Below are 13,348 nucleotides of genomic sequence, written 5' to 3' on the forward strand. Positions count from 1 at the left end.
AACAATATTTATTAAGTGATAGTTCTATATAACATCCTGTAATATTTATCAGGGATAAAAGAAGAATAAAACAAAGCCCTCTTTACCCTAGGGGAGTTGTCATGTTACTGGGGGGATACAATACACATATACACAAACACCCACACACACATATGTACACACAGATACATATACATATATATATGTATGTATACACACACACACACACACACACACACACACATATATATACATACATATATATATATATATATATATATATATATATATATAAATATATAAAATGAAAGGAAAACTGAGGGAGAAGGGAATAACATTTGTTAAATCAATGCATTCCAAGCTTGAATTCCAAGCACGGTATAGTATAAAGTTTGAAGTCTGGAGAACTGTTGGTTTCCCAGTTTAGTTTGTAGAGTAGAATTTGTGACCGAAGTAGTAAGAAATAAGAGGGAAGGTAGCTGAAGTCAGTCTTTAAAGGAGTTAATAAATTTTAATTTTAATACTATAGATATTGGGGAACCACTGAATGCTTTGAAGGATTATAGAAGGAAAAGACTAGAAAATAAGGAAGACTAATCAGAAGGATATAACAGAAATTCAGGTATTTATTAGAAGATAAGAGAGGAAATATTTTCTATAGAATACTCAGAAAATTCTAAATGAGAGTAGGAAGAAAGGGAGAGATATGAGAGATGTTATGGAATTAAGAGTAATAAACCTTTATGAAGTGACTACTCTTTGCTGCTCAGACAGTCTTCCTAGGTCTCTAATTTTTTGCTTCTCCGTCCCCTTGGCTGCTGATCATTGACTAAGCTGATTTTTCTAATTCATTCTCTGGCTTTCTAGGTCCATGCTAAATCCATGTTTCTCCTTAGCTGACCTCATTGGACGTTCCCTATCAGCCTTAACTCTTATTTAGCTATAGTTCTACTCCAGGCTTTCTAGACTAGTCTGATTTTACTAATATTTTCTGTTGTTGTTAGTCACTGTTCCAAAGTGATAGTCTTTATGCTAATGTTTCCTAGAGTTATAATATTTCTACCTCTACTATCAAAGTTTCTGAGAGCAAAGCCTGCCACTGTGACATTTTCTTTTTATTAACAAATATGTATATGTATGTTGTAAATGTGAAACAAAAATATGAGCAGGTTGGTAGGAAGTGAGGAAGTGAGGAAAAATGGAAATGAGTGACATTTGTGACATTCCTGAAGAACAAGCTAGAGCATCTCATGTCATTTTCCAACGGTGATGCCAATGACTTTTCAAGAAATAAGTTCTTTTTAACATTGCTTAGTAATCTGCAGCTTTCTTGAAAGAAGTATTGATGAGGTAAATACAATATCCTGTTGTACTGCCTACCCTGCTCATGAATATTCCCTTTCTGATGGCACAGTTTCTCTAAGTGATCACCTTTCACAAAATTTTTTCAGAGCCTGAAAAATTGTGGTTGGGGATTTCTAATCCCAGGTCTGTCATTCTTCTGCTAGCAAATCACTTAAGAATGACTAATAGAAATCTATAGCCAGCTGGCTTGAATACTGTAGTCTCAATGTATTTCATGTCCAAGACCTTGGATGATAGGTCTTCCTTGCTGTGGGGCAATCTACTTGAGTCGATATTACCCATACCATCAGTACAAATTATTCTGCACTCAGATAGACCCAAGTTCAAATCTCACCTCTGAAATAGATTAATTAGGTGACCTAGGCTCAGTCCCTTAAATTCCCTGATTCTCAGTTTCATCACCTATAAAATGAGTAGATTGGGGCTAGATGATGCCATTTTAGAGCTATGATCCAAATGACCTTAAAAACTCCAGAATGTTTACTTTCTGCTAATGCACCTTAAATGTGGAGGACCAGTTTCAGAGGCCAAGATGATACTGTTGTGAAAATTACTGTGCGTTACTAAGGAAGGTTACATTGTATTTTAGTTAAAAATGGGATGCTTTTGTATAAACTTAAAAGGATTCATGGCATCTATCTCTATAGTGTGTAAGCTCCTTGGGAGTAGAGTTTCATTTTTTCTTTGCATTACTGGAGCTTTGTATAATGATTGGTACATAATAGGTGCTTGATGAACATTTGTAATGGACTTGATAGCTTTAATCTATTTTTGGGCATACAACCTTCACAGGTCAATCTGATGTGATCTGATCTGACCTCACCTCCACTTAACTAATGTCTCTCTGTCTTTGTTTCTTCCTTCTCACCTTTACTCTGACTTCCATATCTCCTTCCCCATAAACATACATGCATATACATACATGTATCCATACACTCCCACACACTATATATAAACACACATGCATATGCATGCATGTGTATGAAAATATTTACACACACTAGTACATGTATATACTTGTGCACATCATATGTATTTAAATGTAATGTATATACATGTGTGTAAACTAGGCACGAATATAGTATGTTTATATAAACTCTAGCTTTAACTCTGTATGTGAGAGAACTATATCGGCAGATCCAATAGATGGATCACCAGTCCTGAATTCAAGATGATGAGCTCAAATCTAGCCTCAGACATGAGCTATCTGTGTGACCCTGGGTAGGTAACATTCTTTGCCTCAGTTTCCTCATCTATAAAATGAGCTGAGGAAAGCAAATGGCAAACGACTCCACTAATTTTGCCAAGAAAACCTCCACTGGGGTCTTGAAGAGTTAGACCCAAGTGAAATGACTGAACAACAATCTAATTATATGCATCCATTTTCTAAACACCAATCATTTGTCCTTCTATTGAAGGTAGATTGATAACTATTCTGAAACTTAGTTTTAGAGCAAGTTACCTAGGCATTGTGAGTTTAAATGACTTGCCCAGAGTCACAGTCAAAATAGATGAGAATAAGCCTGTCTCTAAGAACAGTTATTTTTCCACTAAGCCATGTTGTGTCTACAGAGTTTCCTTCCAGGAATCTGAACCAAAAATGACCTACTCTCTTTCCTAAAGCTCAAAGTTGGTCCCAGGAACCTTCTTAAGTTCTAAGAGCTAGAGATTCCTAAGATAAATAGGGATGAAAAGATTCCTAGAGGTTCTCTCATATTCTCTCCAAAAAGTGTTTCAGGAATTACAGGAATATAAATGAAATGAGGTAATATAGGAAATTAGATGTCCTAACCACTGTCTTTGAAGACAAAAATGACATTTTTAGTTCCTGGTACCATTAACAAGACATTGCTGTCTGAAGAACATGACATCATTTTCTTAGTGACCATGGAAGTCTGACTCACCTCAGATGAGTGATACCAGAGTCATCACTCTCACGTGAAGCGCTCCTCAGGGGACCAAGCTCTGCGGCACAGGTCACATATGTGTCAGTGGCATCCTCTTGATCTAAGCCCCATTTATCTTTTGATTTCACACTGTCGTTTTGTGAATCCAGAGAAATGATGTCTGATGGAGAGCTCATGACTCCCGAGTCTTCAGTAGTTGTATCTTCAGATGCAAAACAACTGCTTACAGATGCTGTCTCTTCTACCTCAGACAGTTCAGTGATCACACCATCCACGGAACAATTACTACTGTGGATGAGTGGCAGGCTTACTGGATAAAACATATTAGAGACAGTTAAATTGATACCATTTCCATTTTTCATTTCCTAATAAATATCACACCCCAATGCCTGATTAATCTTATATAAATTTGGAATTCAGGCTGCTCTTATCTAAAATAAGACAATTAATTGCTGGAACTAAATTTCACCTTAGAATAAAGCTCAATAGAAATTGGGTAATTGATGGGGGGGGGAATTTGCAGTAATACATGTATGGATTAAACTGATTGAAGAATGTCATTTATGGGCTCTTTTGCTTCTACTTATTTAGAACTTGAACTCCCCTTTATTATTTAAAAATGACCACATTAGTGAAAAGCTTTCTTATACAGCCAATTAAATGAGTGCAATTGGAAAATCTTTTCTTTGCTTTTCAACAACTATGTTTTGTTAAGTTTTAAATTCCCTTATTTCCCTTCTTGAGCCTTGTTCCATTTAGTAAAAGAATTAGTTTACAGATTAATGAAAATTAAATGTAAGTGAATTTAGAACTTAAATAAACCAAGGCAGACTTGTGAAATATGGAAATGTGACATTTTGACTTTAAGTATTAGCCACATATTCAGGTCTCTTTTCATTTTTTATTTGAGACAGTTCCCACTTTGTCTAAAAAGGAACAATCTTGTGAGAGAAACTTTAAGTGAAATTAAATAAAATCAAAACCCCCCTAAAAAAGTCTCCTTGGCTGAGGTTACATTGCCATTAAGCACTGAAATTGATTCCTGACAGCAGAAGCAATAAAATTCATAGAGTTACAAATCACTCTTAAAGCTCTAAGCTCTGGAAAACATTAATATTAATGATTGGGAACACTAAGGCAATTCTGTCCATCTATCTAGCTATTTGGAGATGTTATTACGTTATCCTGACCTGATTTTTATTACTAGGGCTCTGGTGGCTTAAAGATCATGGAAAGTCTTATGCAAAGTGGAATCCCTTAATAATTCTAGTAATGGAGGCTAGAACTAACACCCAGATCATATTATAGGAGAACCATTATATCAGTCTTTATTGTACACAGATGTTAAGTTTCAAGGTACTTGATTTAACCAGCAGTAGTATATCAGAAGTCATGCAGTAAGAGAATTTTTTTTTAAACAAAGTATCCCAGGAACAAATATTTAATGAGCAAACTATATAAACTAGATATGTTAGCATCTTTGAAGGCACAGTTTCTTTAATCATCTACTTTAAAAGGAAAGAAAAGAGATAATCATCATTGATGGAATCACCAACATTTCAACTAGAATAACACAAACAGGCATATACTACTAATTACAATCAGTATTAAAAAAGGAGAAAATTCACTGATATCTTGTTTTAGAAAATTCCAGATCATAGGAATTAAAAGTAGGAGCACAGTATTTTTTAAAAAGTAGTCATTTCACAATAGATTTGAAGTAATGAACAAAAGACATAACAGACTGATTTTTAGAAGGAAATGTACAATGCAATATATGTGACAGTAACAAATAATGTTACCATAGCATTTAAAAAATTTTGGTACAAGGTTCCTAACTGGAGTGCAAATATGGAAATGAAATATGGCCATTAGTTTATACATCCCTAAACATTTTCTTCTAGTGATTTACCGACAAACTCTTACTCATTGGCTGGCAGCCTGAATTTCTATATGTATGGTCTATAAATCAGTATTAAATTATCTTGCAGTGTTAAATTTAATTCCCAACTATGGTTAGAAAAGGTCTCTCAATGTGCCAGGGACCCCTTCAAAGCCAGGACATTGACAGTGACAAGCTGTCCAAAACTGTTTTGTAATCTTTATCCCTTCCTCCTTTACGCTTTCTCCTGTTCTGTTCACTCCAACATACTATTGAGCAAGTTGGTCAATTGTAACTTACAAATTTTTTTCCTGTCTTTCCAGTTTTTAGGTCTTTTTATTTTTGTCCTTGAGCATGAAGGGGCAATAAGAACACTAACTCATCCAGGAAGAATGTGAGCTTCTTGTTAAACACAAAAGGAAACTTGTCCCTATTAAGGCAATTAGCTGAATGGTGAAAAATCACAACTACCAGTAGGCAAAAATACCCAGTATGCATTGGCACACATATTTATATTTATATTTATATATATTAATATACAATATATGAATATATATTATATAATATATACATATACACACATATAAATTTGAACTTTGGAAGATGTGTATTTGATTCTTGATATAAGGTTTCATCAGCTTCAAGATGACATAAAGAAAAAAGAAAATTCTCTTTTAGAAAAAATTTATATGATCGAAATTCCCCTCTTCCTTCCCTTCTCCCCCATTTCCTGACCTTATGCTATTGATTAAAATGTGACCACAGATTTTACATATTAACAGGGATTTAAAATAGAAATAGATATAAATTAAAATAAAATGTAACAAAGAAAATATTAGACAATTGATTTGATAATCAGAAATTTAAATAGCCTGGAAAGATTCTGCTTAATTATCATTTTTTTTTCTTTCTATACTATTACTGTTAAATCACGAGTTCTGGTTGATATACTGTTAAATCAGATTTTTTGGGGGGGAGCACTACTATGTCTTGCTGTTGTGCATTTTCTAATGAATATATATCTGTATCCTTTTATCAATCCTTTTCTCACAATTCTTCAGCTTCTTTGTAGTCTTTTTTTTCCCTTAAGTACTCCACCTTCTCTCCCAATCTCTCCCAAGTTTATTTTACTTTTTGCTCTTACCTTATGACTTTTACCACTGTAGCTTCTCACTTAAAAAATTAATCTCTCATACATCTAGTTTTTAACCTTTTTTGTTCCTAGGATTCCAGGTGAAAGTCAGAATTTAAATTAATTTTATCCAATACAGGCTTAGAGTCATAATCTCAGCTGGTACCTTCCTAGTGCTCAGCTATCCTAGCTCTATAACTACTTAGCTTATCATCCACATCGATTATCCCAAAACCTTTCACCCTGTCTTCTTTCTTTATGCTCCACAAACATCAGATTCAACATGCCTAAAATAGAACATATTTCTTTCTTCTTCAGCTTGTTTCTTCTTCTAAGGTCAGTTCTAATGTTGCCCCCATTTTTCAATCTTTGTATTAGTTTTGACTATTTCTTTTCCTCTATTTCTCTGTCCACTCCTTATTACATACTAGTTTTTCTTATGCCAAACATCTGGTTATGTCATACTTCTATCCATGATTTTTTAGTAGCTCCCAACTGCCTACTGAATAAAGTTCAAATTCTCTAGCCTGACATTTATGGACTCTACAATCTGTTGCTAATTAGCTTATTTCTTCACAGCCTTCTCCTAATCAATCTATCTAATGCTCAACCAAAGCATCTTGGATCTGCTGCTTACCAACTGTGAGACCTTGGGCAAATCACTTTTTCTCTGTTTCCTCAATGAAAGAGTAGGATTAAATGATCTCATGGATCTTTTTCCAGCTCTGGATCGATTATGCTTCAAATAATGATCTTGTCCCATTCTGGTTGCATTACCTTATGTTGTGCCCATCATAATCTACAACCTTCCTCCATACTAATTAGATTCTTATTAATCTTTTACAGACCTTCCTTAAGAAGTATTCTTTGCTTTGAATAATTAAGCAGTGTATTCTCCTTCAGAGACTAACAAGTAACTCATTTGTACCTGTCATCACTTATGCATTATTTTGAATTATAAGGATCTATGAGTCATTCCCCTTTAGTCTCTAAGATTCATCGTGGTAGGAATAATACCTTATGTAAATTTTTATCTTTTGAAGCACCTAGTAGGAACTTAATAATTGTCTGATGAATGAAAAAAAGTAATTATTTTGGATATGATACAATTTATAACTGAATATTCTCCAAATCTGTAGTAAGCAATTTTCATTCTCTGATTTGTATGAACAATAATGGTACAACTACAAGTTTAAATTTAACACAATCATTAAAAACTTTTGTAAATTTTCTCTTTTTTTCCCTAAGAAAAATGTACATTATGGAAAGAAAAACATACATAAAAATGTACTACTCAGTACTTTATTCTGAGTGAAAAACCTAGCAATATAATATAACACTTATAATTTACAACAGTTAGCATTTATGTGGGCTTTAATGTTTGACAATTTTTTTTACATATGTTTTCTCATTTTACCCTTCATGTATTTGCTTAAAAATAGGCCTTATTAACAAATGACCAGGATCACCAAGAGTGAAAGATTCATTTAAGGTCATTAAAACGATTAAGATTATTAGCAACAAATGTGAAAACAGCATAATAACTACATCTCTATGGTGTGATAGTTACTGTCTTTCACTGATTCTTAAAGTCATTAGCAATATAATAGAGGTAATGTTTTAAATAGACAAATTTCTTTCAAGTAATTTTTAATGGGTTGACTGTTTTGAACTTGAGGAGAATAAACAAGATAGAGATACTCTTTAAATGGTTATTGAATGACCTTTTGTCTGTCCAATGAGAAAGGGGAGTATTTAAGAGCCAATTTTAACAAATTAACAAGGTTATTTTTAACACTCATTTCTGCTCCTCATCTATTGGTTGACAATATGCCACAACCTATTTATCTCTACCATGAGGGTTTCCATCGCTTTTGAGTGACTTGAAACTCTTTGGAGATTCCATAATACATAGCCATTTACTGATGTTAAAACCTTTACTTCATAGGTAACTTGGGGGTCAATAAAAGTATGATGCAATTTCCCAAATGCAATCAAAACTTCTCTATTTATCCTATTTCATTCTAATTACATAGGATCTAAATATCTTATTTCAATATTGATCCTAATAATAAATCCGCATGCAATCTCTATCCCAGATTATATTCACTAAAGGGTAAATACCATGGGCTGCCCATCTGACTTTGTACATTTATCTTTCATTCATTTGTTTTTTTCTTGGTTAATCATTAGGCCAAACTTTTAAGTGACCATGACTTTAATTTAGGAGGCTCTGTGAAAGTGCTGTTTTCATGTTATCAAACACAATGCCATCCATAAGTGGGAACATCTCCAGAGCAGTGACATCATACTAACAGCTACTGGGGAGACACCCACTGAAAGAGGATGTAGATAAGTGTCAAATAATAAAACTGATCTAGGTCACTAGACTAGACTCAATACCAGTGGAATCAATGATACAATGAAATTTTTATGCAATGTCAGGCTAGAGAGATAATGACAAAGAAGTTCAAAGATCAGCAAGTTTCAAGCTGGAAAGACTTTAAGCATCAGATTAGTGATTTAGCTTGTGGTCTCAAGGGCGTCTCAAAAATGTGTAAGAAGGGTGAAAGGAGAATGATCCCCTAGGCTGGAGAAGAAAATGAATAAGAGAATAAGAAGAATAAGAACTCGGAGTGACTAAGCAAATTCTTCAAAAGAAAGATTATTGGGAAAAAATAAGCATTTGCCAATGAATTGGTCACTATCAGACATTTCTCATCAGGAGAGCAATGAGGTTGTTAAAAGAATAAGGAACTCTGAGGACCTATGAGGGGTAGGTCAATAGTCTTTAACCTTCCACGAAGTCTCATGAATTGCAGGCTGAGTCTATATGCCAAATGACCAATTTACAACAATCCATTCATTTGATCCATTTGCATCCATAACAATTGCTATAGCAACTAGTACATATTAGCAAATAAAAGACTGAATATTGCTGATCAACTCACTAAAGTTGTAGTCTAGTTCTGAAGCCTCATATAAAAAATAGATTTTACTCTAAAAATAATTGGAAACAATTTTCTTTTTTTTTTTTCAGGACTATTCTCTTCTATAATTTCGTGATTATAAAAAACAACAGTCTTGGTTGAAAGTCATTGGAAAAAATGCTAATAGGAAAAGGCTCACGAAGGGAAAAAAATAAGTAAAGAACCAAACCAAAAATACAGCCTCTAGGGAATTAAAAGTAAATTCAAGTATATTATGAGGTACTTGATTGTAGGTTCCTTGAATATTTATCTTTGTATCTCTGTCAGCAACTAGCATAGTACCTTATATATTGAAGGCATTCTGTGAATGACAAACTGGTGTTGAAGGGTAAATTTGTGGAACATTTGACCTATTGAGAATGATAAGTAAATTTTTTCCCATAGTGTATTTATTACTGAAGTCAAATGGATTCCATTAATGCACACCTCTGTTTGCTAAGTATACGGAGCAGTCTTGTAGCTCATCATTTCATGAAACTTGTATAGAATTGTTTCTAACCTCATCCAAAGTCAACAGACAGCACAGTCAGTAAATTAAATGTTTCGCACACAAACCACCTGTCTAACTTACAATTATGGCCACCCAAAATAACTTGACTGTATTGGCTAAGAAAACACACACCTCAGCAAAACCTACCAATAGCTGAAATAACCTCACAAAAGATCTTGAACTACTCAATTCCAGAATTAGATTTTCTGTCCTTTTTCAAACAACTCAGTTCCAAGAATTCATTTATATTTTGCCTCTTTCAATATATGTGAAATAATCTTTTTTCATTTTTTTTGAAATTTTAAAATATCCTTTCTGTGTGTGTGTGTGTGTGTGTGTGTGTGTGTGTGTGTGTGTGTATGTATGTGTGTGTGTGTATGTGTGTGTGTGTGTACGAGTTTTACTCTATTGCGGTAGTCCAGGCTCCTCTTAAACTTGAGTCTTGGGATAGATTTTAGGGAGAGGAGTCGGGGAAGTTGAATAGGAAAAAAATTACACCTTTAATATCCTCTACCTGAAATTTAGGGCTTCCTTCCTTATGAATGTAGGTAACAGACATTACTATGAAAAAAAGTTTTTCCATAAACTTCACCCCCCCTTCCAATAGGGTCTATGAGAAAAGTTAAGACACTATAGACAACTATGAACAAGAAAAAAATTATTTTCTGACAATTTACTTTCTTTGAAAATCCTCTGAATAATTATCATGAATACTCAGGCACAATCCTATATCCTAAGAATACCTACAAGTTTAAATAAATATGACTTCATAAGTTTATGTAAAATAAAAGGTCAAATTTCCCCCCTATATATTTTCTCTATGTTTGATTCAATTTGTTTATGTCTTACTAAGGAAATTTGGCTACTATTCAGTCTGTTTTAAATAATATATATCATAATATTCAAAGTACAATGGCAAAGTTAAGTGGAATCCCCCCAAAATCAATGGGAAAATGTATATACGTATATATGTATATTTAGTTTTTAGGAGCAAATATTATTTTACTGATCTCAGAATACTTTTATTTACTGCCAAGTCTCAAGAAACACAGGGTGAATTTCAAAATCTTTAAGAGTTGGAAGAGTAGGGGCGGCTAGGTGGTGTAGTGGATAAAGCACCAGCCTTGGGGTCAGGATTATCTGGGTTCAAATCAGTTCTCAGACACTTAATAATTACCTAGCTGTGTGGCCTTGGGCAAGGCACTTAACCCTGTTTGCCTTGCAAAAACCTAAAAAAAAAAAAAGAGTTGGAAGAGTTAATGTAATCCAACTTCCTACTCACTATAGAAATTCCTTCAATAATGTGCCTCACAGATGAGCCATCTCACCTCTGTGATGGGAAACTTACTACCACACAAAACATTCCCTTTTTAAATTCTCCTTTGAGCACCTTGGTAGTTGTGATCACATCATTTAAAAAAAATGAAATTCAATGTATATATGTATTTATCTCTCATATTATACATCTCTATCTATGATCATCTGATTACTACCACTGCCATTTTTATCAGGAGTACTATGTTGAAAGATTAAGAAGTAAAAATATTTCCTTATTACTTATTTTCTTCATCAAGATAGTGCCTCAAGAAGAAATGGACTACTGGGCTTTTCTTTCCAGGAAAAGAAAAGTGTGACAACTTTGTGTCCAATGATATTTAAATAGTCTGCCTTACAAGACCATATTTCAGAGTAACTGGTCCTGGACTACTTCAGTTGCTTGGAAAGTTATGTAGATCTAATCAAGTTTTCTTATCCTGGGTTCTATGAACTTTAAAAACACCTTGATTATTCTATTTCAGTATAATTGATTTCCTTTGCAATTCCATGTATTTTATTTTATCCATTTTCATTTTTATGAGAAGGGAACCATAGACTTCACCAGCCTGACACAAAAAAGTTTAGAGAACTCTAATCTAAATTAAGATATAATGACTAAGGGGCGGCTAGGTGGCGCAGTAGATAAAGTATCGGCCCTGGATTCAGGAGCACCTGGGTTCAAATCAGATCTCAGACACTTAATAATTACCTAGCTGTGTGGCCTTGGGCAAGCCACTTAACCCCATTTGCCTTGCAAAAAAAAACCACCTAAAAATATATATATATAATGACCATGATGGAGCCCATTCCACATTGAAACACTAAACTCTGCTGTTTTTCCTTATAATATTTTGGATTCTATCACTGAAAAAAGGAGACTGAAAAAATATTGGTAATTACTGATGCAATTTTTCTATCACTATAAAATCTTTAGGATAATAATCTACACAGGAATTGAGGGAATCCTAAATGACAGACTGAACTGTGAATGAGCAGGGTTTCAGAACTGATGTACTTTCTGTAATAGATCTCATCTTTAAAATCATACAATTTACCAAAAGAACATTATTTCAAAAGTTCTCCTCCAACAAGGGTCACTATCTTCCATATTTAAGTTAAAATGTTTCAAGAACCATTATGATAACGGAAATAATTATCTTTGCTAACCTGCTTGTTATTAATTGCAAGTGAGGCATCAATTTGTCACAGAGATGGATAGTGATGATCAGAGTTTAAATGGAATAGGAATTACATAAACATGCTTAGATTTTCCAGTTAGCTACTACATAAAGCTTTGGTTCATTTTAGAGCTTCCTAAATGAGGCCCAACATCATTTAAAAGGGTTGGTCTAATTATTCACTTAAGAAAAACAAAGTGGATGAAGAATGCCTATTCATTATGATATATAACTATCCTTTAATGCTCTTGGATTGACTGTGAGGATGGACAATAAACTAGTCCCAGAATTCAAAAGGAGGAAGTTAGTAGGGGCAGGATGTCTTTGGGGAAACTACAAAGTTATTTTAATGACCTCTAAGCTTCTTTGTGAAACAAAAGCCCATTTTTAGAATCAATGTTCTTTCAGTGATGCTATACAACTTTAAAAAATTGAATTCCACAGTCTTCAAAGGCGTAAATCTGGGGCAATGGAGAAATGCAAGGTGGGCTATAGAACATTGTCAATGAAAAACTGAACAAGAGAAGCAACATAAATGGTATTGTCTGAGATGTACAATTCGAAAAGGAGGAGGGTTAGTCAGTGAGAACATAGTAATAAGACCTGGCAGAGGTATCCTTCTAATGACAGCAGATCTAGAAGGTCTCAACACACAGCATGAATCCTTTTGGGAGATTTAGGAAAGGACATAGTTAAGAGTCAAATGGATGGTTTGCAATCCATAACATTGGGAGAAATACTTGCATCATTAAAAAAGTATCTAAGTGTTGATGTATTCTGTTTATTAACATTTTTTGTGTCTTAAACTTGGAGGTGGAAGGGAGAGGCTATTTCTTCTTATTAATCTATCTCTACAGTGCCTAGCTCAAGTAAATATTCAACTAATGTTTTCTGAATGTATGAGTAGTTTTGTCTGCACAAGGGAAGTATGGTAGATTTGGGTACTAGGGTGAGAGTTAGACTTTCTGAGTTATAATTCCAGATCTAGTACTAAGTGGTTGTGACCATGAGCACTCAATTTCTCTGGGTTTCAGTGTTTTTATTTGTAAAATGAGAAAGTTAAGTGACCTCTCTGAGACCTGGTCCTCTCCCCAGCTAGATTAGATTG

General features: G+C 33.9%; 1 protein-coding gene across 17 annotated transcripts in view; it reads right to left on the minus strand.

Moving 5' to 3' along the window:
* Window positions 1–13,348, minus strand: part of COBL (cordon-bleu WH2 repeat protein) — a 330,921-nt gene that overhangs the window by 51,132 nt on the left and 266,441 nt on the right. For all 17 annotated transcript variants that reach the window (XM_074198296.1, XM_074198310.1, XM_074198305.1 and 14 more), the window contains one exon: window positions 3,249–3,561. In XM_074198296.1, coding sequence (XP_074054397.1) covers window positions 3,249–3,561 — 313 coding nt within the window. The remainder of the gene's footprint in view (window positions 1–3,248; window positions 3,562–13,348) is intronic.

This window comes from Macrotis lagotis, chromosome 8 (genome assembly GCF_037893015.1).
Source record: "Macrotis lagotis isolate mMagLag1 chromosome 8, bilby.v1.9.chrom.fasta, whole genome shotgun sequence".
Classification (NCBI taxonomy): domain Eukaryota; kingdom Metazoa; phylum Chordata; class Mammalia; order Peramelemorphia; family Peramelidae; genus Macrotis; species Macrotis lagotis.